This window comes from Carlito syrichta, unplaced genomic scaffold (assembly GCF_000164805.1).
Source record: "Carlito syrichta isolate Samal-C Ts95f unplaced genomic scaffold, Tarsius_syrichta-2.0.1 Scaffold315469, whole genome shotgun sequence".
In the NCBI taxonomy this organism is placed as follows: domain Eukaryota; kingdom Metazoa; phylum Chordata; class Mammalia; order Primates; family Tarsiidae; genus Carlito; species Carlito syrichta.
The window spans coordinates 212,762-238,999 of record NW_007259565.1 but is presented as its reverse complement, the minus strand read 5'-3'; the positions used below and the strand labels follow the sequence as shown (position 1 = coordinate 238,999).

Sequence of the window (26,238 nt, the reverse complement as noted above, 5' to 3'; positions counted from 1 at the left end):
AATAAATAGCTCATGTTTAGGAAAATTCTGTTTAAAAGCTAAAAAGTATATTTCTTATTTCATCTAGTTAAGGAATGAGTTGACTTCAGATGAGTTACTCTGGGAGCAGAAGTGTTTGTAATTTAATTTGCAGCTCAGTAGATTAAAGAATGGTGCTAAAGGCATGAAACTGACCTTCCTATTAGACAGTGTTTCATACCACCATTAGTTTGGGGCAGAGAAAGACTAAACACAGATTTTTTTTTAATCCCCTTTCTGAGCTCAATAAACATTTTAACCATAGAACCATAGAACAACTTCATTGTAACCCTTACTCCCAATAAGTTGAGAATCTAAAGTTAAATAGAAAAAAAAAAAGTCAACATAGCAACCAGGGATCCTTTCATATTCATACTACACAGGACTTGGGAGTCTGCTTAGGATTCTTCTTGTTGTACCTGAGATAAAAACACTTGAAAGTCTGTGCCATGGCTTGAGCTTACCTTAAACTATTTTGGTAGCTGCCTCTGCTAAAGGTCCTCTCAAGCATATTATCTTCAGTTGCATCTTTTTCTATTCAACACAAAATGAGTGATTCCTTAGTGTGTGCAATAAATAGAACCACATCTAAACAGAATTATTTACTATTTGCTTAGAATATCATGACTATGTCTAATACCAAAGTATTCTGTTAACTTTATTGCAGTAAATAAAACTTGGGATTTGTCCAATACATTCTAACATTTTCAAAATACTCAGCAAGATCTTATTACATCCTGTTACCTCAACAGAAGTGGGTATTTTTTAGCATGAATCATTTTTTAAAAGTCTACTAGAAGTGGCAAAAAATGAGAGAACCACCAAACTTTTCAAAAATCTCTTCAGAATAACTCATGTGTATTAAATGTACACACTCATTATACTTAATGTAGTTCACAAATTCAAATGTAAAATGACAGAGGAAGTTTAGAGTGGTTGGTTAATTTAGATTGGGGTAACCACCGAGTCTGAAAGTTCAGATTGACAAGCAAAAGTGCACTAGAGGCTGAAGTTATCTGTCTACATTTGAAAATAAGTATAATACTTTTTAATCATTAGTTAATTCACTCAACCAGTAAGCATGGAGCTCCTACTGTTGCAGGATACACTCTGGGAAGCCTCTCCTATTTGCATAGGGTAAAGAAAAGAGAATGCATGCAGGTAAAGTCTGTGCTTCTAACCGGCCCTGAGTCAAAAGCAAAAAAAGAAAAAAGAAAAGGGGATAGAACTGAAAGTTAGGAGACCTTGGTTTTAGCACTATGACTTAATCAGATAATTTAACCTCCTGAGTGTCAGTTGTTTCCTTTACTATCTATATAATGCCTGCCAAGGCTGTTGGGAGAAAAAACTCAATGTATATTAGAATTCATAGAAACCCATAAAGCACTATAAATATTAACTATTTAATATAATGTACAAACATAGAGAAAATACACTTACCCTTTATATCCTCTTCAAGAAGGGCTTGATCTCCTTGACTTTGCAAAGTCACTAGAGTGAAGTAAACACCTTTCCTTTCCAACAGTTCTTCGTGGGTGCCTCTTTCCACTGCAGTGCCATGTTCAAAACCAATGATGGTATCTGCAGCTCTGACTGTAGAGAGGCGATGAGCAACCGAAACGATTGTGTGCCCGTGCTGAATCTGTAAGAATATGTAGTGCACTGTTAAACAAGACTGTAAAATGGAGCTGACATTGACCTTTGGATTGTCTCAAAATCCACTAGTAAGTCAGAGCCTTGGTCCTTGGGAATATTCTTAAATAGACTATGCAGACATTAGAAGAGGCCAGCACACATTTTTGTAATCGTAAACCCTATTACACACGGGTCCTGTTATTAATCAACAGATTTTAAAAATTTTAATTTAAAAAATGATGTAAGCTAGTCCTAACAAGATTTAAAATTTTACATGTGCAGCTTAGGATAACAAATCATAACTGTCTTCTGTTCAACTGTGAGGAAGATTGTAGTCAGTCAATTTTTTCTAAACTATCAGACGGACACATGAACTCAAATAGTATCACCACTCCTTCCTCCCACCTCCCTCCAGGGAGCTGCCTTTCTGAGAGCGGCATAAGCATTTCCACGGACCTGTAAAATGAACTCAGACTTTCCACAAACCTTACTCAGGGCTTCTTGTACCATGGCTTCACTCTCATTGTCCAAAGCTGAGGTGGCCATGTCCAAAAGCAGGATCTTGGGATTTCGAATGAGGGCTCTAGCAATGGCCACTCTTTGTTTCTGGCCACCGCTCATCTGGCCTCCCCCTTCTCCAACAAGGGTGTCAAATTGCTAGGAGGAAGGTGACACCAGTCATGAAGGGAGAAGAATGTGATGGCACTGACAGTGATCCATTATAATGTCCTCTCTAGTTTCCTCCTCAAGTATGAATTTTCACGGTTCCAACTTTCATGGAAAGAAATATCCTTTCCCCAAACGGATTATTGTCTGATCAATATTTGTGTGTGAGATAAAGCAATTGACTTATGCTTTTATTTTGAGGTTTACTGGGTTGTGTAAATGTTCCTCTAGCTCAAATTCAGATACAATTTTTCAACCAAAGTCAAAGTTGATCAGGATTCTAAAAATCGATCTTAAAGGATTAGAACACATATCAGATCCTTGTCTCTTTTCTCTAGCTAGACAACACGGCAAGGCAAAATGCTAAGGCTGTCTTTTTATTAAAAGTTCAAACTAGCTTTATAATCATTACCATCAACAGTAGATAGGTAATGAGACTAGCTTGACATTGGAATCTAATAGTGAGGTGTCAGTGTTCATTTATTTTGCTTATTATTTGGCAACATGAGTTGAGCATCTTCCACAAATAAAGCATGGTACTGATATTTTCACACATATCATCTCATTTAGCCTTCATACATACCGCATAGGCACTTACTGTTGTTCTCCTCACCTGATGATTAAGAAACACTGGGGCATAAAGAGGTAAAGTGTGTAAGTGGAGAAGCTAGGATTTGTATCAAGGCAGTCTGTTTCTAAAGTTTATCCTCTTTGATCACTAGACTACATCCTAGTCACACTGCAATCCTCCTCTGAAAGATAATTTAGAAGGCTGAATAGGAAGTGTTCAAGATCACTGTCTCTGGAGGCAGATCACCTGTGTATAAATCTTATCTTTCCTGCTCATGTGGTGTATAATCTTGAGTAAGTTATTTGATCTCTCAGAATCTTATTTCTTCATCCATAAATGGCATATAATAGTAGCTGCCTGACAGGGTAGCTGTGAGGATTACATGAGTAGATGTAAAGTGCTCAAAACAGTGCATGGTACATAGTAAATACTATATACATGTCAACTATTTTTTTTTTTTTTTAGTTGGAGTCTCACTCCATCGCCCAGGCTGGAGTGCCATGGCACGCTCACGGCCACCCCAGCGTTTGCCTGCTGGGCTCCCGCGATCCTTCTGCCTCAGCCTTTCAAGTAGCCAGAACTACAGGCGTGCGCTACCACTCCTGGCTAATTTTTGTTTTTTTGATTTATTATAGAGAAGAGGGCTCACCAAGTTGCCTGGGCTGGTCTCGAACCATAGTCCCAGGCAATCCACTCGCCTCGGCCTCCCAAAGTGCTGGGATTACAGGCTGTCACCAAGCTCAGTCAACATGTCAACTATTATTAATAACGAATCTTTGACTCAGCAGACCATCAGTGTCAAAGTTCATCCAAATATAATAACGTGGAGTTGATTTTTTGTAGTTGTTGCTGAATTACAACTATTTGATGAAGATATTTGATGAATTGTTTCTGAATATGTGAGATACAGTGTTGGGGATACAGTATTAGCTATGTAAGCACAAGTAAACTAACACACCATGACGATGGCAGACATCAAGAGAGCATTGTGCAAATGATTGCCACATGACAAATTTAGCTCTGCTTAGACAAATGCTTAATAGACAGAATAAGGACATTGTATCTATGTCAAAGAAGTTTTTCAAAAGATCGTTTCCCAGTTTAGTTGTGAGTTGTTATCGTATTAACAACAAAGGGAGCTTTTCAAAAGACAGCTCCCCAATTTGGTAGATTTTGAATGTATAAACAATGCGTTTTCAGATGAAAGAGAAAACTTATGGTACACATCCAGGCATGAAACTAAAACATGACATTAAGAATTTAATGATTCCGGATTCAAATGAAAAGATCCGTGCATTATTGCATAACTTTCCTTCTACAACTTTTGGGGTTTCCTCCATGTACTGAAGGCTAGAGGTACCTGTGGCAGGTCCATGATGAAGTTATAGGCATTGGCCTCCTTGGCAGCTCGGACTATATCTTCCATTGTCGCATCTTCTCTGCCATAGCGAATATTTTCTGCAATGGTGGTGGAAAACAGAACTGGTTCTTGCTCCACTATCCCAATCTGATCTCTAAGCCACTGAATGTTAAGAGAGCGAATGTCATGGCCATCCAGAGTCACCTAAGAGAGCATGAGAACAACATCACTTCTCTTAGAATCCTTCAGAGTTCTGAATCATAATAATATGTTGTACTTGACCAATGGGGAGAAAAAGAGAGAACAACAAGACTACGACAGAAATATACCTCTTGAAATGTGGTTGTTTACATAAAGATGACAATATGTCATTGAAATCAAGTAAAGCTACAGGACAATTCATTGTAGAAACACAGAGATGAGCCGGGCTCGGTGGCTCAACCTGTAACCCCGTGCCTTTGGGAGGCTGAGGTGAGTGGATTGCCTGAGCCTGCGGGTTCGAGACCCGCCTGGGCAGGCGAGACCTCATCTCTACAATAAATCAAAAAATCAGCCGGGCGTGGTAGCTCACGCCTGTAATTCCGGCTACTCGGAAGGCTGAGGCGGAAGGATCGCCGGAGCCCAGCGGGTCGAGGCTGCGGTGGCTGGGAGCGGCCACTGCATTCCAGTCTGGGCGACAGAGTGAGACTCCAACTCAAAAAAAAAAAAAAAAAAAAAGAAACACAAAGATGTAAATAAAGGTCACTTAACACTGTTGACCCAGGAATGAGTGAACAGAAAAGAATGGAATGTTATTTTTATTATTTTTTTACTTGTAACCAAAAAATGACTCAAAAGATACAATAAAAATAAGCAATGGTTTTTTTTATCGGCAATGCTAATATCAAGTGCCTTATATTAGGCTTCTATATCTACTCCATTGAAATCTCATGGAACCACCATCATATTTGCAGTCTGTTGTTGGTCCAAACATTGTTATGGCAACATGGCTTATCTTGTATATATGCTTTATAGTAAGGCTTAGTCTTTGGCCAGAGTCAATCAAATAATACTTTGCTGTTCAAGAATAATTGAAACTTTAATTGGGAGCAAATAAAAATTACTATTAGCAAAAATGTAAAAATCTTGCATCAAGAAATCATAATTTATATATTTTCAGAGTGCTATTATGTTGGTATATAGTAAAGAATCCCAATCAGAGATTACACATCCATGAAAAATGAGAATTGTTGTGTTTGCCATGTCAGTGAAACGTTATATGCATGATAGAGCATTCATTTCACTGAAGCCATTTAATAGACAAACCATTCTATCTCAAGGCATCATGGAGTTGCTGACAATAATGATTCTGAGATATAGTGAAAAGAGTGTGGGCTTTGGCACCCACATTCAAATCCTGGCTTGGTCACTTACTAGTTGAATGACACAAGACAAATCTCCATCTCTCTGACTCACTGCTTCCTCATTTGTCAAATGGGCATATGCACCTTTGGGGGTCATTGTGACATGAAGTAATCATTTTGATAAAGTATATGACATATAATATGTAATAAATAAGTGGCAATTATTAATATTAATTTTCTTAGTTTTATCTCTGTTTACAAACACAAGGAAAATGTAACTAAGTCTATAAAATTATGTCATTAAAAAAGACAACACAACCCCTACTTCTCAAAGCAGTAATCAAGGGTTGTTCTCTGTAAATTTCTAGCCCTGTTAGCTTTCCTATACTTAGTGTTTGGGGAACTTAAGGAAACGATAATGATTTTGTTATAATACAAAGAAAGAAGTAGAATAGATAATTCACTGAAGAGGCAGCAATACCATTTTGAGTATACAGCCATGCATCACTTAACCGCTAGACACGTTCTGGGAAATGCATCGTTAGGCAATTTTATTGTGCAAACATCACAGAGTGTTCTTACACAAACCTAGATGGTATGTGTGTAATTATATATATACAATGTATACACACACATATATACATATATGTATAGATATATCTATATGTATATCTATATGTATATATACACATATATTTATTTATATTTTTTCATATAGAAAACCAAATGTCCCAGCACCATCATTATCAATCATTCCTCCTACTTGATCTGCAATGCTAATATCAATTACCTTATATTAGGTTTCTATATATGCTCCATTAAAATCTTATGGAACCATCATTGTATATGTAGTCTGCTGTTTACCCAAATATCATTATGCCACACATGACTGTATCTGCGCACTTGGTTACATTACACAGCAAATAGAATTGACTGGTTATTTATCGTACAGTTACCATGCAGGTAGTTTTTCCCATCAGTTCAGTAACCAATCATTAAATCAACTATGTGTGCAGTCAACTATGTGTGACAGTCTCAGTATATGTTAGGCCTTTGCCCTTTGACCAGAATGTGGCCATTTGCACTCTCCTGTCCCCAGGTATCGAGAAGTTTCTGAAAGACACACACCATGCCTTCAGAGGGGTCATAGAATCGCTGAATGAGCTGCAGTGCTGTACTTTTCCCAGCTCCACTGGGTCCTACCAGAGTTGTCATTTCTCCTGGCTTAATGATCATGCTGAGATTATTTAAAATCTGGAGAGGAAAGAAAACAACAAAGTTGAAATTGTCACTGTGCACCAAATCAAGCAATTAGGCTACAAGTGCAGATGCTTCGTGTGGATACTCTACATATGCATGTGTGTCCACATGTGCCCCTCAAAGCAATATCCATAGATATCCATCAGTAACCAACAAAAGGAAATAGTGCCTAGGATAAGGTTCTGACATTTAGCACATTACTTACTTATTTAACTGATAACTACAGCAAAGAAATAAAAATGATGCATGTTAGCACAGGTAAAGTAAATAAACCAAGTTAACTTTTAAAATTAGGTTCCAAAATTTAGGCCAGACATGGTGACTCATGCCTGTAATCACAGCACTTTGGGAGACCGAGGCGTGAGGATAGCTTGAGCCCAGGAGTTTGAGGCATGGGCAACATAGCAAGTCCTTATCTCTACAAAAAATCAAAAAATTTGCCAGGCCTGGTGGCAATACACCCGTAGTACCAGCTACTAGGGAGGCTGAGGAGGAAGCCTTAGAGATCGAGGTTGCAGTGAGTTGTGATCATGTCACTGCTCTCCAGTCTGGGTGACAGAGTGAGTCCCTGACGCAAAAAAAATTGTGTTCCAAAATTTAACTTAAAACACTTCTGGCATACTAGGATAAGGAGACTGTACCAATTAGTTAAATTTTTAAAAAGTCCATTAAGTTAGAAATATAATATGAATTGTATCACAAATTAGCAATGAACCAATTTGCAGGTTTTTAGCTGTCATTGCATGTATGGTGTATGATCATATCATTTGAATAAATTTACCTAATTTATAAACGCTCACGGTGTGTTTGCTAAGTAGAGACTGAGTGCTAGTAGGTCTCAGGAGGAAAGAACAAGAAGATAATTCATAGCTATCTGCCAGATATTTTCACCAATTAAGAGGTGATTTTTGTACTGAATATGAAAAAGGTGGCTCAGGGTCCTCTGTGTGACAAAACCTCACTTGTTTTTCACTTCATACTAGAGAATCAAGCTTGCAAATACATTTCCACTTATTGGCCTGTATTGGACAGTAAGCTTCCCAGAGCAGGCAAGCATCAAGGGTACTTTTTTATCCTCATAGTCCAATACAAGGCAGTACCCAGCAAGATTAAATACATACTCATGCTATGAATGAAGAATATTTATGGGTTTAACTGAGAAGTTTTTTTTGTTTGTTTTTTGTTTTCGTTCTTATTTTTTTTTTTTTGAGTTAGAGTCTCACTCTTGTCGCCCAGGCTGGAGTGGATGCAGTGGCACGCTCACGGCCACCACAGCCTTGACCTGCTGAGCTTAGGTAATCCTTCCGCCTCGGCCTTACAAGTAGCTGGAACTACAGATGCATGCCACCACACTCAGCTAGTTTTTGTGATTTATAGTAGAGACGAGGTCTCACCAAGTTGCCCAGGCTGGTCTCAAACCCCTGGACTCAGGCAATCCTCTTGGCTTGGCCTCCCAAAGTGCTGGAATTACAGGTTGAGCCACCGCGCCTGGCCAAGAAGATTTTATTAAAACAAACTATTGCCATTGGAGATAAAAAAAATAAAGCAGAAATGAAACAAATGTGTTCCAAGTCAACCAGTATTTATTGAACAGCTATGATGAACTACTATAAAGAAAATTTTATTCATCCATTCAAAAATGGTATGCAGGTGCTACCTTGTAATTTGTGCAAAGCACTTTTACATACATTATGACATTTGGTGTTTAAGTACATATGTAATAGCTAATGATAAAAATATACTTTAAATATATATCTGAATATATATATTTGCTTATGTTTATATATTTATGTTTATAATATAGGTAAATATAGATACAGATTTATAATGTACTTATGTATTTATTGTATATGTTTATAGATATATTTACTACATTATTATAACATAGGACATTACTATAATATAGGTGTCTACATATAGATATAAAATATACGTAAATATGTATATAAATAAATATTTACATATCATATATTTATATATTATATATCATAAGTATTATATAATATATTTACCTATATTATATGTTTACCTATATCTCTTTCTTTACGTGTATATATGTGTATGTTTGCCTCTCTCTTTATGGGTATATATATGTGTGTATGTGTATCTAAATATATACATGTGTGCATATATTATAGATATATAGTGCCAAAATTAAGCTATGTTAACAGTTAAGTTATGCCTATAGTCCCAGCACCTTGGGAGGCTGAGGTGGGAGAGTCACTTGAGCCAAGGAGTTTGAAGTTACAGTGAGCTATGATTATGCCACTGTACTCCAACCTGCAGGACAAAGGAAGAACTTGTCTCTAAAAAAAAAAAAAGAAAAAAATTTAAAGTTATGCTAACAAGATGGGAATTAATTCTGTGGCAATAACGGAGATATTATTAAGAAAGAGTGGCTAGAAGTACCCTGTTAAAAATGAAGAATAATTCTCATTTTAAAGACAATTTATTCAGGGGGAGTAGATCTTAATTTTCCTGTAGGGTAAATTTCCTTTAAAGATAATTTAAAGACAAGAAACTAAATTTTCTTCAGTATGTTCCCTCATTAATCACCTAGTACAAGACACATGAGCATAATATGGTAAAGGTACTTTCCTATAAGGACTAATCCAGTGACCCTCATGAATTTACACATAGGAAATAAAAACCTACAAAGACAGCAGCTTTCCTTTGCCACTTCATACCCTACCCTCAGTACGCTCCACTTCCTGCAGTCTCTTTGGAGGTGGTGCTGAAGCTGTATGTCTTGATTGTTCTGATTGTCTTGCCATTCTAGCACGTGCTTAGAATGACAGGACCTGCTAGTCATGTCAACAGAGCATCATACAGTTCACTTAACCTGAACGTGCTGACAGACTGTGTCCCAGCCAGACAGATTTGCACAGTATGGTTACCACAAAGGAATGTTGTGCATCGCCTGAGGTGACACAACACCTGAGAACACTTCCAGAGAAGCACGCCTCCATTCCCTGTTCCTGGGAACTGAGTCAGGATTCAAAAAACAATTTGGGACTCTGGAAATGAATCATCAAAGAAGACAATATTCATTGTTCTGGGGAAAAGACCGGCACTCACCTTCACCTCTGGTCTGGAAGGATAGTGGAAGGTCACATTATGGAATTCAATTTCACCCTTGATTCGATCCAATTTGTAACCGTCTTCTGACATGCAGTCGATGATGGGTTCCTGGGGTAGAATATACAAGGAATATAGCAACAACATATGTGATGCACATTTATTTATTTATTAGTTTGAATTTACTCATAAATCAGAGCAACAACCAGATAAAACATTACAGAGATATGCCAAAGATAAGTTGCTTCCACATTAAATGTTCATTAATAATAGTGATAATATTCTTGGATCATGGGCAAAGAAAAGAAAAAAATTTTAAATGTTTTTAAAGTACTGATAATCCCTACTACTTACTGAGCTAGATAGTACTATGAGATATTAATATATTACTATAAATCAATATATGATATTTTATTAATTAATTTAATTACTATTGTTTATTGAGTTATTACAATGAGATATGTAATACAGTAATATTTATTAGTATATAATATACAGTATTAATATAATTAACGTATAATATAAGAGCAATAATATTATATATTACTATACTACTGATGCATTATTATGGAGGGCAATGTGAAAGGTGTTTTAATATACTTTATTTATGTAATTGTTACCATAATTTAACTAGATGGGTGATGTGCCTTTTTTTCAACTGAAGAAGTGGAGGAATTTCAGAGAGTTTAAATTTCTTGCCTAGGGTCATGCAGTCAACCTACCTGTAATCCAGTAGTATTCTACTTTGAGTGCCTATTGTAGATGCTGATATCAAATACTACCAACTTTCAGTTGATATTCTGAATTTCACCTCTGCTGTTGTTAGCAGAGAACCTAATCTAGAACTTAACCATTCTGGTTAGTCACACAAAATAAGGCTGTCTCCTGTTACTAGAACATTCCAGTTTCAACTTCTTCACTCTTCCACAACTAGTGACAGAAATGATCACCATAGCTCTATTTAGGGGTATAGTGTAATCTACTTTCTTGGGCCTCCAATAAAGATAATTCAATAATTTTTAAATGCCTTAATTTTTTGTAATAATTTCAGGGTCCTTTTAGAGTCATCATCTCATTTGAGCATAAACCAATCCTAAGAATGTGGTAGAATTTGAATGGGTCAACATTTTAAAGTGGTTTCCAATAATCTTTATATACTCCAATATATAAAAGCCCAAAATATAAAACAGATATAAATTAAGAGTAGTTTCCTCAGGTAGGTTACAGACCCACTGTTTGGCAAAAAATATTCATGGTTCAGGAGAGCTACAAATCACCTCTAGATTTCCAGGGCTTCTGACTCAGTCCTGGGCCTTTTTTTGAGAGAAAGAACAATGGATTGCCAACTTCCTTTTCTGTTCTTTAATTCGGATTCCCTAGCTTGACTACCAATGTACCTCAATAGATTAAGCAATAAAATCCTAGCCAGGCTACCAAGGTCCTTTTCAAGCCTGTAGAGACATACTGCCAATTTAGAAGATAATCTAATCTTATGAACTTGGCCTGAAATTCCTGTATGATCTGGCCCTTTCACACACATCCAGCCTCTGCCACTTGCTCACTCTGTGTAGTCACACTGGACTTCTTTCAGCTTCTTGAATTTACCAGCCCTTTTCCAGACCAGAAGTCTCTCTTCCAGAAATACCCTTTCTCTCTTACTTCCCACGCAACCCCTTCCTTCTCAAATCCTACCTCCTCAGAGACACTATCACAGCCATCACCCAATTAAAGACTCCTTCTCCCACCCCAGTTGTTATCATATTGACCTATTTTATTTCCTTCATTGTACTTCATCACTGTTTGGCACTGTTTTATCTTTGAATGTGCTTACTGTTTTATTGCCTGTCTTCTGACATGAGTAAGGGAGTAGAGGCCTTATTTGTTCTAGTTCACTACTGTGCTCCCAGCTCTTAGAATCGACACTAGCTCATTAGAGTACTTAATAAGAATTGCTGAATTAAGGGCCTTGGGATAAATCCTTATGTTTTTAACACTGAAGGGAAATTCCTTAGGGGTTCATTCTCCATCTCCCCCACCCCCTCTGCACTCCCATCTGCTAATGGCGTTTACTCTTGACTTTTTCATACCCGATCTATTGTTTCGAAAATGCTGGTGGCTGCTGCACGCCCAGTTGCAAAGGCTTCCAAACAAGGAGATGCATTGCCAAGATTTAAAGCTCCTACTATGACACCGAGGAAAATCTGAAATGAAAAGAGAGGTACTTTTCATCAATATGTAAATAGTGTTCACTATCATTTGGGCCATATATGTGAACTTAGAGATTTCTCAGAGATAATCTTGGAAAACACCTAAAATTGTTTTTGTTCTGTAAAGCATCTCTAGTTTTTCCACTGTTATGATTTAAAAATTCCTTTTTTTTTTACTGAAAATTACAAAGCAAAACTTAATTTGAAAAGAGTAAAAGGTCTAAGCAAGGCAGCATATAGACACAAAGTGGTTTAGAATACTGATATGATAGTATTATTTATTGCATAATAGCCTTATAATGACTTTCTGGTTAAAGCTTTGCTGGAAAAAATAAAGACACTAAGCTCAACCTGACTGTCCTAGAGGTGGACACATGCAAAATTAATCTGCTTCTATTTCTTCTATATACACTAACATAACTATTGTTGCTACTAATACTGCTTTATACTGCTACTACTAACAATAATAATAGCAGTAATAAAAAGGTATGTTTCTAAGTGCTTGATCTGTATTACTTCATTTAATCTTTAGACAAAGGAGCAAACAGACATGCATGGAGTTTCCCTTATTTACCCCAGGTCACAACATGTAATAAGTAGTAGGGCAGTATTTGAACCTGGGCTCTTGACTGTCCTTCTACCTAGCTCCCAGCCTTACCTGTTGCTGGCTACAGGCAGGTGGAGTAGCCAGATTCCTGTGCAGAGCTGAGGAAGCTGTCCTTTGACTCACCAACACAGCAATCTTATTATGTTAGGGAAGGTTACCTGATCACATCCAGATGGTCCTACCAAATAAACACTCTTTTTATCAGTGCTGTTTAAGGTGATTCCTCAAGCTGGCCTTCAGGAGAAATGTAAGTCTCTTTTCTCTCTACCCTGTTAACCAAAGAATGGTCCTACTTATGTGACTGACTTAGAGGATATTTCATTGGCGACACACTACTGCCAAGCTAAAAATTTACTCCTACACAAAAGTAGTCTTTCTTGGGTCATCAAATGAGCCCAGCCTATGGTGGTTTCATAGGCCAGACCCTTCCCACTGGTTATATCACATCAGATTACTCCAGAGTCTCCTCCTGCTCTCTTTCTTTCTTGTGCTAGAGCAGCTTGATGTAGAGAGTCTCGGAGCCTCTGAGCCATGTCCATCCATCTTCAATAACCTCTCACTCCACACATAGGATGATTAACAGAGCCAGGGCTGCTCCAACAGGTGGTAGGCTAGCCCAGTCACACCTTCTCTCTAGATTCCTCAGCCTATGCACAGAGACAAACAATTCTTTCTTCATCTGTCCTTCTTGCTCCCTTTCCTCAATTATGGCTGGTGGTTCCACCTATAGGCAGATTATTTGATCTTTCAAGCCTCAACATCTTCATCTGTACCACAGGGATAATGGGGGCATTTTCTTCATAGGATTGTTATGAGGATGAAATGAGAAAATGTGTGTAAAGAGGATTAATTCAGTGCTAGTCACTTAGTAATGATAATGATGATGATGATGATGAAGAAAAAGAAGAAGAAAGAATTGAGGTCCCATAGGAGGTGGTAAGGAGAGAAGACAGAATAGTTATCAGGATCTAATTTGGCTTAAGATTACCCTTATCAGAGGTCTTCCTACCGCAGCAAATGAAGCTTTCACATGACCTAGATGAGGGGTTAACAAACATTTTCTGTAAAGGACCAAAAAGTAAATATTATAGGCTTTTCAAGCTATATGGGCTTTGAAGCAATTATTCAACTCTTCCATATAGTACAAAAACAGCCATAGACAATATGTAAATAAATGATTTTATTTACATTGGCTACATCCCACTAAAACATTATTAAGAAAAACAGGCAATAAGCTGTATTTTGGATTTTGCTGATGCCTGGTCTGGAGTCTACTGGCTCAACAGAGGCTTAAATAGAGGTTTGGGGTTAAATGCTTGAACATCTCTCTGAAGGTTCTTAGAGGAGGAATGAGTGAGACAGGACAGAAGCACATGCCCAATACCATCGCAAACTAGCACACATCCCAACAAGCCATCACTTTTCATCCCAAACATCATATGCTGTAGCCCTGGGGACAGGGAGATAGGAAATGATCAAGCTATAGGCACACTGAAGAAAAGGAGTTTGTGTCCCTTGGAAAACAGCTGTAGAGACAGGAAAACGGTGGTTAATGAGTAAGACCTTGAAGACAGAGACCTGAGTTCAAATCCCACCCAGTGCCACCTGGTACATACTTCTTAACCTCATGGCCTTCATTTAATTTCTCAAGTGGTAATAAAATGGCACCAACTATGGAATGGAGTTGTGAGCATTAAATACTTCACTGAGTGCTTGACATATTGTTAACTGAATGTTACTATTTTTAATTAATGAATCCTCAAACTTAAGAGAGGCATGAAAGAGCAATCTTCTGCACCATTCAGTTCACCTTCATCTTTCCATGACAGACCACAGAGTACATTTTTGTCTGTGCACAAGTGATATTAATTACAGTCATTTGTATGAATTACCATTTATGCCAAATTACTATGTAACCAGTAATGATTTGGGGTATCATAACATGTACCCAGATTAACTAATTGTTAATTAGTTTTAGAATTAAAACACTCAACTCAGCTCATGCAAATCCACCTTCATGGTTTGCTGCTCAGAAGTTTGGCCAAGATCTCACAGCAAGCCACATGCACACACACACGAGAATGAGAGAGAGAGAGAGACAGAGACAGAGACAGAGAGACAGAGAGACAGAAGGAATGAGAATTAAGATTATACTGTTAAAGGATGCTTCTCATCTCCCCAAAGGAAAATTTATTCAGGTGTAAGCAAGGGCTCACAGAAAGAGGTTAGGAGTAGAAGGTTAATAATTGATGATTAAAATGTTAGAGACACATAGTATGCCATGTCTGCACATAGTAAGTACTCAAGAAATATCAGTTGAAAAAAAAAATTATTTACAGAAGATATAGAGTAGTCCACAGTACAATGGGCAGGAAGTTTAAAGATGAGAGCCATAACAATGGAATCTCACTAGAGAGAGTTACAAAAGGGCTTTTTATTCAGGGCTTCCAGCCAGAATAAAGTACTAATTAATTTTTAATTTACAATTCATTTTTCCCCCTGAACCATTATTCATACACATATCTGTTCGCTCCTTGTAAACATGGAATGAAAGGAAGGATGAGTTTTCCCAGCACATGTCTTTCTGAATAGTAAGCAGATACAAGCAACTGGAACTAAAGTTAGTATTCCTAGTTTGGCAAATGTCAGAAGGTCCTAGGAGTAATTGGATCAATAAAGATAAGGGACTTCAAGTAAAATTTCAGACTTGTAATACTTTCACTGGCTTTTCCAATGTGCAAAACTATATCTAAGCTCATAGGAAGTAGTTATAATTTATCATAATTGATAACAGCAATATTTTCCATCTTTATTAACTCTTTAAAGTTTACAAAACACTAGCATGTATTACATATTTAGTTTTTTAAATAAAGTTCAAAGAGATGTCAGCTGTTCATGTGGCAAAGATGAACTGAATTTAAAACACTATTCTTACTGTATTATCATACTCAATGAAATTAAGTCAGTAGTTTTGACCACTGATAATCATTAAGTCACAGTTTTATCACTGATAATCATTTCTATTTGAAAATCAGAACCTCATCCAGTTTTCCCTAGAAATGTGTTTATATTAAGGCAGTAGTCATGAATTGTAAGCTTTCAGCTACCTAATTTCTGGTACAAGATTTTGATATTTTTGTTGTTTAAGTGATTGGTGCCTGTTCTACCCAGAGTTTGGAGCCAAAACACTTATTTAAGAATCTTATATAAAACTACTTCCCATCTCTCTGCTAGGTAAAACTAAACAAATATTTCATTTATTACTTCCCTGACTGCTTGGATCTTACTGTGTGAGGGCGGAAAGGGGTGGGGACAAGCATAAATAAATGCAAATGTTCCATGTCACACAAGTGCTTTGAAGAAAAAGCATGACGTGTCATAAATGAAAATAAAACACTGGATGAGCAAAAAAGACCTGACTGGGAAAGTGGCATTTGGCTGAGAATCCAATGATCAAAGTCTAGCTGTAACAAGAGAGGGCCATAAGTTGAGGAAGAAAGGTTTCGGTCGAGAAAGCAGAACGAAAAACTTCCCCTGACCCCAGCCACACTTGGTTATCATGCCAAGGTTCCCTGTCCTCTACTGTACTTGGTTATCATTGTCAAGGTCCCCTGTCCTCTACTCTATAGCATGTCATCTTTTGTCTTTATGCATTTACTTATCCAATTATTTAATTATTGCTTCTCTGCCCTAGTAAACTGTAAATTTCATCAGGGTAAAAAAAAAAAATCACATTCCTTTTGCTCACTGTTGAAACCCCTGTACTTTGTGTGGGTCTGGTATAATGATAGATGCTTAATAATAACTTATTGAATAATTAACAGAAAAGACACTGAAAATTAAAGTAACTAAGGCATTAGGTACGGGATCACATAGCACAAGTAAGCAATAAATATGTTTGTATTATCTGTTCAGTTAAGGATATTATTGACTTGACATTTTAGTAACTCATGACATTTCACAAATATGTCCATTAGCGTATCTCCTGTACTATTATTAAGCTCAATTATATAAGCGGTTGATTTTTAGCTGAGAAATCACTGACTTTCCATTTCTGTGGCATATTTTCTTTTGGATTCAGCCAGAAAAAATCATTGTTTCACAGCTATAAAGTCTTCAATTAACTGGAAATCATTAAATTGCTAATTTTATCAATTAAAATGTTCAGTATGTCATTACTAAAAACTGCATAAGGCCGGGCATGGTGGCTCAAACCTGTAATCCCAGCACTTTGGGAAGCCGAGGTGAGGGGATAGCATGAGCCCATGGGTTCAAGAACAGCCTGGGCAACTTGACAAGACCTCATCTCTACAATAAAAAATCAAAAAATTAGCCAGGCATGCATGGTTGCGCATGCCTGTAGTTCTAGCTACTTGAAAGGCTGAGGTGGAAGGATCACCTGAGTCCAGCAGGTCAATGCTGGGATGGCCATGGCCATGCCACCGCACTCCAGCCTGGGCAATGGAGTGGGACTCTGACTCAAAAAAAAAAAAAAGCAGATAGACTCACCAAACCTAAAGACACTAAAGGAATAAACCAAATGTCTAACCCACGGATTTTTCTGAACAACAGTGGGAAATGTTATATCTAGGTCAACAAGATTAAAGCACCTGGACAAGGGTTCCTGGTGTATATTCTCCTTCTTCCAAGACGAGTTTGGAACCATACCAGAAGGCCAGTGAGTAACAAAAAAAGATGATGCACCACACGTATCCAGTAAAGAATCCCATCACTATCCCTTTTCTAATTCCCCAACGCTGGGCAAACACAAGATTTTTCTCGTATCTGTGAAGAGAAAATGTTTGAGTCAATTCAGAAGCAGCAGCTCTTGTTATGATATTTAAAATGTTTAAAACAGGCACAGTGGTTATTCTAAATGATTATGAAATCACCCCAAACAGAGCAGCTCGATGGAGAGAAATCTACAATAATTTCTGTGTAGTTAAAGTATGTTTTAGTCTGGCAATGAAACATTTCAAAAGGATGATACTAAAGAAAGTTGCCTGATTGCTGCTTGGATTGCAGAGTGGGGTAAACTGGGCTTCAAGAGAAAATAATTTTCAATTCAAATATTTGGACATGAGAGATCTAGTGTTATTTGGGTTTGAATTGTTTCCTTGAGTCACTTGACATGTTTCCTACCAGAAAATAATACAACTGATTCCAAGAGGCCAGACTATCTGACTATTTCTAGTTTACCCAGGCTTGGAACTAATGTGTACACCAACTTATCTACATATATTCACTTATCTGCCCTGTGGCTGAGATGCTATGCTTGACATACGAGTCAGGTTCACAGTCACGGAACATGGATAACTGAAACTATGTAGAAATTCAATGCAAGAACTAGGTTTTAGTAATTCTATTATCTAGCCATTAACAATGGTCATTGTCTTGTAAATAGCTCAGGCATTCCAAAACTGCCTTTCTATATCTCAAAATTTAAATTCATGGAAAACTTCTAACCTGACAAAGGACATAAACTGAAAGGCCTATCCTGTTTGCTGCCATTTTAAAAGCACTACACAGACTCTTTTATTAACAATAAAAGATATCTTTCATGGTGAAAGAAATATGCTACTGAAATTTTTTTTGAGAAATAAGGTGACCTCACTCCACAAACCAAAAGGAGTGGAAAAAGAAAAGATATTTGCAGATGACATGATTTTTAATGGAAAAATTTAAAATAATTCACTAAAAATCTCTTAGAACTAATAAATAGCTCAGGTAGATTGTAGGCTACAAGATCAATATATAAAAAATATATTTTGATACAGTACCAATGAACAAACTGAATATAAAATTAAGAAAACAGCCGGGCTCGGTGGCTCAGCCTGTAATCCCGCAGGCTCAGCCTGTAAACCCCTTTGGAAGGCTGAGGTGAGTGGATTGCCTGAGCCCGCGGGCTCGAGACTCGCCTGGGCAGCGAGACCTCATCTCTATAATAAATCAAAAAATCAGCCGGGCATGGTAGTGAACGCCTGTAGTTCCAGCTACTTGGAAGGCTGAGGCGGAAGGATCACCAGAGCCCAGCAGGCGAGGCTGCGGTCACCGGGAGCGGCCACTGCACTCCCGTCTGGGCGACTGAGTGAGACTCCAACTCAAAAAAAAAAAGAAAAGAGGATAATTAGATATTTTAAATCTTTTTTATTTGATGAATTTGGTAGCAATTGAGAATGATATCATCTTACTAGATCCACAACACATTAAAAAAAGATTTTCCATTCAGTTGATAGTTATTTCATAAAATCAGTACATAGTATATAATAAGCACTTTATAAATACTAAATTAAAGAATATACAAATTATATTTTTGTTTTAGCCATTTGGATTTTTATTTTCATTAAGAGTTCATCTCTAGAATGATGGTCCTTAATTTACCAACACTAAATTTTCTTTGATTAAATGGAAATCTTATCAGACTTTATAAAGAGCATGTAGCTGAATGTGTTTAGTTAAAAAAAAGTTCAATAAAAACACGTGAAATTGCATTTTGGATCATGCTACCATTATTATTATTATTATTATTATCTATTGACAATAATTGTATATATTTATGGTATACAACATGATGTTTTGAAGTATGTATACATTGTGGAATGGCTAATTCAAGCTAATTAACATATGCATCACCTCATTTTGTGTGTGTGTGTGTGTATGTGGTAAGAAGGCAAAAATCTACTCAGCAATTTTCCAGTATACAATATATTGTTATTAACTATAGTAACTATGTTGTGCAGCAAATTTCTTGAATATATGAACTGCCTCTCATGTATGAATAAGAGTTTTTTAGATTACCATGGACTGAATTAAATAATTATAATTAGATAATTATTAAATAATTATTTTTAAAATCTCTTGAACTATTCCTCTTTGGGGAAATTCTGCATCCTTTAGCTACCATTTCCCCAATCCCCACCTGACCCCCACTCTCACCTGGTAACCACCATTCTGCTCTCTGCTTCTATGTGTTAAATTTTTTTAGTGAAATCGTGTGGTATTTATTTTTCTTTGCCTGGCTTATTTCACTTGATGTAATGTCCTCCAGGTTCATCATGTAGTTGCAAATGACAGAATTTTCATATTTGTTAAGGCTGAATAATATTCTATTATTTATAAAATATATAATACATAATAATATAATAAGAAAATGTGATATATATAATATATAATCAGAATTTTCTTCATCCAAATGTCTATTGATGGGTGCTTAAGTTCATCCCTTACCTTGGTTATTGTGAATAACATTGTGATGAACATGGGAGTGCAGATCTCTTAACACACTGACTTCATTTCCTTTGAATATATACCCAGTAGTGGGACTGCTGGATCATATGGCAGTTCTATTTTCAATTTTTGAGAAAACTTCATACTGTATTTCACAATCCCTGAACTAACTTAAATTCCCACCAACAGCGTACCAGTGCTCCCTTTTCTTCAGATCTATGCCAACACTTGCCAACATTTTTCCTAATGGCCAAAATGTGCCAATATTTTTCATAACGGTCATTCTTACAGGTGTGAGGTGACATCTCATTGTGGTTTTTTTTGTGTGTTTCTCTGATGATTACTGATTCTGACATCTTTTCATATACCTGTTGCAATTATTGTTTTCTTTTGAGAAATGTCTATTTAGGTCATTTTTTTTTTTTGAGTCAGAGTCTCACTCTGTCACCCAGGATGGAGTGCAGTGGCAGCCTGGACCTGCTAGGCTCAGGCCATCCTTTCACTTGAGACTTCCAAGTAGCTGGAACCTCAGGCAAGCACTACCACACCCAGCTAATCCTTTTTTTTTTTTAACTGAAGAGATGAGGTCTCACCAAGTTGCCCAGGCTGGTCTCGAACCCCTGAACTTCTCACCTCAGCCTCCCAAAGTGCTGGTTTGAGTCACTGTGCCCAACCTCTCAGGTCATTTTAAAATCAGGTTGTTTTCTTGCCATTAAGTTGCTTAAGTTTCATATATATATTGGGTATTAACTCCTCAACAGATGTATGGCTTGCAAATATTTTCTCTTATTTCATAACTTGTCTCCTCATTCTGTTGTTTTCTTTTTGAAGCTTTTTTGTTCAAAGTAATTCCATCTATTTTTGCTTTTGTTGCCTGTGTTTTTGGGGTCATATTTTTAAAAAATCATCACCTAAGCCATTGTCAAAGAGATTTTTCCCATGCCTTCTTCTAGTAGGTTTACAGTTTTAGGTCTTACATTGAAGTCTTTTACCCACTTTGAGTTGATATTTTAATGCAGTGTAAGAGAAAGCTCTAATTTCATTCTTTTGCATGTGGATCTACAGTTTCCCCAACATCATTTATTGAAGAGACTGCCCTTTCTTCATAGTGTTTTTGGCATCTTTGTTGAAAATCAGTTGTCAATAGTTGCATGTACTTATTTCTGGACTCTCTATTCTGTTTCATTAGTCTATGTGAAAGTTTTTATACTACAGCCATACTGTTTTGATCAATATCGTTTTATAATGGATTTTGAGATCAAGTAACGTGATGGCTCCGGATTTGTTCTCCTTGCTCAAGATTGCTGTTGCTATTTGGGATCTTTTGTGGTTGCATATAAATTTTAGGATGTTTTTTATTTTTGTGAAAAGTGCATTTGGAATTTTGGTAAGAATTGCATTGTCTGGAGATTGCTTTGGTAGTATGGACATTTTAACAATATTAATTCTTCCATTCCATGAACATAGAATATCTTTCCATTTGTTTGTGTCTTTTTTAATTTCTATCATCAATGTTTTATAGTTTTCAGTGTACAAATATTACTCCTTCTTGGTTAAATTTAATCCTAAGTATTTTTTGTAGCTATTATAAATTGAATTGCTTTCTTTTTTATCTGACAGTTTTTTGTTACTATAGAGAAATGCTACTGATTTTTGTATGTCAATTTTTATACACTAAAACTTCACTAATTTTTTTTTGTTGTTAATTCTGACATTTCTTGGCAAGGTCTGCAATATTTTCTATATGTAATATTATCTCATTATGTCTATATACAATTTATGTTAAAGCAGAGACAACTTAACTTTTTTCTTTCTGATTCAGACGCCTTTTATTTCTTTCTCTTGCCTAATTCCTCTGGCTGGGACTTCCAGTACTATATTGAATACAAGTGGTAAGAGTGGGCATTTCTGTCTTGTTCCTGGTCTTAGGAGAAAAAGCTTTCAAATTTTCACTGTTGAGTATTATGTTAGCTGTGGGCTTGTCATATATGGCCTTTATTGTGTTGAAGTACATACCTTCTATACCTAATTTGTTGAGAGTTTTTTTTATCGTGAAAGGATGTTGAATTTTGTCAAATGCTTCTTAGAATCTGTTGAGATAATCATATGGTGTCGTTCATTCTGTTAATGTGGTATATCACATTTATCGATATGCCTATGTTAAACTATCCTTGTATCCCAGAGATAAATCCCACTTGTGAATAATCCTTTTAATGTGCTATTGAATTTGGTTTATTAGTATCTCGTTGAAGATTTTTACATCTACATTCATCAAGGATATTGGCCTTTAATTTTTTTTCTCTCTAGTATCCTTGTCTGGCTTTGGTATCAGGATAATGTTAGTTTTGTGAAATGAGTTTGAAGTATTCCCTCCTCTTCAATTTTTTGGAAACATTTGAGAAGGACTGGTACTAGTTTATCTTTGAATGTCTGGTAGAATTCAGCAGTGAAGCCATTATGTCCTGGGATTTTCTTTGATGAGAGACTTTTACTGATGATTCAATATGTCTCCTCATTATTGGTCCATTCATATTTTCTATTTCTTTATGATTCAGTCTTGGTAGGTTGCATATTTCTAAGAATTTATCAGTTTCTTCTAGATTATCCAATTTATTGGCATATCATTGCTCATAATAGTCTCTTATGACCTTTTGCATTTCTGTAGTATCAGTTGTAATGTCCCATATAGAGTTTTCTTTAATGGCAGCAAACAGCATGACAGGCTGGCTTGAGGTATAATATATGTACATATATACCACCAGTGTTTGAAATAAATATCTAACCTAAGTTGGTTTTCTAAAAATCACCAACTGCAACATTTTAAAAAACAAATTGCTACAGGCTTGGGACTTCTTGTAGTGCTTTGACCAATCTAAATTACTCTGCCTAGCTACCTCTTGAACAAAAGCTCCCCTGAGTACCATAGACCATCATGGATCTGCCACTTCGTATGAGCTGGGTAAGATTCAGAGAACTATGTTCATAGCTAAAATTCAGGAAAGAGACAGGTATTCTAAGTAACCAACCTTTCAACCTCTTTTTTCTCACCACCAAAAGCCGCCACTGTTCGCATTGATGAAATGACTTCATCAGCCACCGTCCCTGCTTTGGCATAAGCCTTCAACTCATAGTCTGTAAATTTGGACACACTCTAATATCAAAGAGAATAAAAGAAAATGTGAAGGCCAGGTAATTAGGTAACTCAGCCTGTCATTCCGTGATTCATTTAACAGAAAAAACATGTGGCATAGTTTAACACAAGACTGGATTCTCACTGTAACATTGTTCACAGGAGGAAGAAATTTGGTCTCTACTAAGCCTCATGCAGGGGTGTTTGGTTGTTAATGTACCAAAATCACTCTACTAAAAGTCAATATCAAGAACCCTCTCTCTCACAGAATAAGTCCCAAATATGTCATTCTCTGAGACAAAAATGTTTGTCATTACACTTATAAAGTTTTCAAGACAAACCATGTTATAGTTCATTGCTATTAGCCAAAGGCCATTGCACAATTTATAAACAACCACCAAAGTAAAGACCAGAAGCCAATGCAGACATATGACTGGGTAGAGTATAAGTAAGAATATGGTATATAGCATATAGATAATAAGCACAATGTTGAGAAGTAATTTCAGAGAAGAAAGCTTCAGGTAAATATTTTACTATTTTTACTCAACTGGAGAGACTCAACTATAGTTTTGATTTTTGCAACAGAAAATGAAAAGACATCTGTACTTAATAGCAGACAAGTTAATTTTTCTAAAATTGGGCTTGGATTGAGTACTAATCAAAACTAACCCCCAAATCCACTAGCACAGATTAAGAAATAAGAAGTAGGAAAAAAACAAATATTGTGAAAGATCAACTAACTCAGAAATCTAAAAAAATATATATAATACTGAGACTAAGGCATTTACCTTCAATAGTTTTTCTAAACCTTTAGCAATAACAGTCTTAAAAATATATTAGAATTCTGAAATATGAATTAAATTAAAATAATCATTTTTTAAACAATATATTTATTTCACCAGTCCACATTTTATAAAGTTTTGAATTGGAAAAGCAACAGTAAGGAAAGTGAGACTATTTTTATTAACATTAAAATTTGCATTTGGGCATTATGGATGATATTGCAGTTTTTATCACACTTGCCATCTAATTTTTCTAAAATATGTATTGACAGAACAGTAACAAGAAAATGAAATCGTTGTGAATTATATCTGTTTTTATTATAGTGGCACATTAAATTATCTCATGACACTTCAATTAAACTGACTCATCAGCCTAAAAGATGTGTTTTAGAAAATATCTAACAATTCCTCGTGTTTCTCATCATAAATAAAAAGGTCAGACAGAAGCATACAAAACCCACAGTAATGTCTACTATGTCATATGATGCCCATCTTTGCCCTTTGTGTTTATATTATATCTTTGAATTGAGCGTAGTGAAGTTGCTTATATCATTTTACAGGAACAAACATGCACAGACCTGAAAGCACAAAGAGACAAGTGCAGAGTGACAACATTCCAAACCAGTGACACATTCACAAGAAGTTAGAGATGGGTGCTGAGATAACAAGAGAAATTAGACTCTAAATCCATTTAAAACCAAGTTAACCAGGCTATGTGTGCTTGGTCTCCAACATGTTAAAATGTGGCCTATGATCCACTTGAGTGTGGATATTAATTTATTACAGGTTTGAAGAAAGAAAATAAATGAGCCGGGCTTGGTGGCTCAGCCTGTAATACCAGCGCTTTGGGAGGCTGAGGTGCGTGGATTTTCCTGAGCCCGCGGGTTCGAGACCTGCCTGGGCAGGTGAGACCTCATTGCTACGATAAATCAAAAAATTAGCCGGGCGCGGTAGCGCGTGCCTGTAGTTCCAGCTACTGGAAGGCTGTGGCGGAAGGATCGCCGGAGCCCAGCAGGTCGAGGCTGCGGTGGCCGGGAGCGGCCACTGCACTCCAGTCTGGGCGACTGGAGTGAGACTCCAACTCAAAAAAAAAAAAAAAAGAAATGAATTAGGGGGGAAAAAACCTGAATCAAATATTTGCAGAACAACAAACAAAATAAATCAAAACAGTGATAATCACGTTGACTAAACATACTCAGGAAGAGGGACTAAAGCTTCACATTTTTGGCTTGTTTATGAGTGCGAATGTCTTCCCATGGAGAGGCACAAATAGACATTCTTACCAGACCAATGATGGCTGCTCCAATACCAATGAGAGGGCTGACAGAAATAATTACCAAGGTCAATTTCCAACCTTTGTAAAATCCCAAGAGGAACCCAAAGATGGTTGAAGTCATGCGCTGAATGAAAAGGGCCATTTGGTCAGCTATGGCATCATTGATTTTACTAATATCACTAGAAATAAGAAAGACTTTGGTCACTAAAACTGAATTTGGTCATTCAAATATCTTGCTGAAAAATTTCAGTCTTTCTTTTTAAACATTCCCATCTCTATACCCCCATTGCCCTTGGGTAATGTAATAGTCTCTCAAGTCTTGGAAATTTGTTGCAACTTAGTTTGTTATCAAGCCGCCCTCCTTATAACCAACCAAGTTTTTCCTTAACCCACCTTTTCTAACTGGTGTTCGGTGTTGATGAGGGCTTCGGAAACCATCTTATTTGTTTCTTTCTTTCTTAAAGCTAATGTCCTTTGTCCTGAAGAGCCCTTTTTCCTTCTTCATACCTGCTAAATCCTTTCATCCTCAAGGTTCTATTCACATACCACTGCATTCATCACCCTTGTATAATCCTCCAAGAAATAATATCTTCCTCTCTGCGGTTCCATAGCAATGTAATTAATCTTTGTGCGTGTGTATATGTGTGTGCAATTAGTGCATTCTGCTAATAGGCAGTATAGAACCGTAGTTAAAAGCTCAGTTTCTGGAGCCAGACTCTCTGAATTTGAATACAAGCTCTTCTTGGACAAGTCATTTAGTCTTTTTGTGTCACGGTTTCTTTATCTGTAAAATGGGGATAATAACAGAACCTACTCTATTGGGTAGTAATGAAGATTAAATTAATATATGCGAAGGGTGGAGAGCAGTGCCTATCACATAATAGGCAATCTACATGGGTACGCTCTGATTATTTATTTCTTCTTATTCCTCCTACTAGACTATAAGTTCCTTAAGAGCATGAGTGCAAGGTAAGTGCTGCAGAACATTGACTGAATATAGGTACATTCAATTTATATTCCTGAGAACCTTGATCTCTTGTCCAGACAAAATAAATAGGGTTTGGGATTTGATAGTAAG

General features: G+C 36.6%; 1 protein-coding gene across 1 annotated transcript in view; it reads right to left on the bottom strand.

Annotated features, from left to right (window-relative positions):
* The window catches only part of ABCB11 (ATP binding cassette subfamily B member 11), a 96,975-nt gene that overhangs the window by 48,926 nt on the left and 21,811 nt on the right, over positions 1–26,238 (bottom strand). The window contains exons 6-15 of the mRNA XM_021706338.1: positions 25,168–25,339; positions 22,999–23,123; positions 17,356–17,530; positions 12,019–12,132; positions 9,932–10,042; positions 6,722–6,847; positions 4,251–4,454; positions 2,140–2,310; positions 1,453–1,660; positions 483–546 (exon numbers count right to left, since the gene is read on the bottom strand). Of these exons, the coding sequence (XP_021562013.1) occupies positions 483–546; positions 1,453–1,660; positions 2,140–2,310; positions 4,251–4,454; positions 6,722–6,847; positions 9,932–10,042; positions 12,019–12,132; positions 17,356–17,530; positions 22,999–23,123; positions 25,168–25,339 (1,470 nt within the window). The remainder of the gene's footprint in view (positions 1–482; positions 547–1,452; positions 1,661–2,139; positions 2,311–4,250; positions 4,455–6,721; positions 6,848–9,931; positions 10,043–12,018; positions 12,133–17,355; positions 17,531–22,998; positions 23,124–25,167; positions 25,340–26,238) is intronic.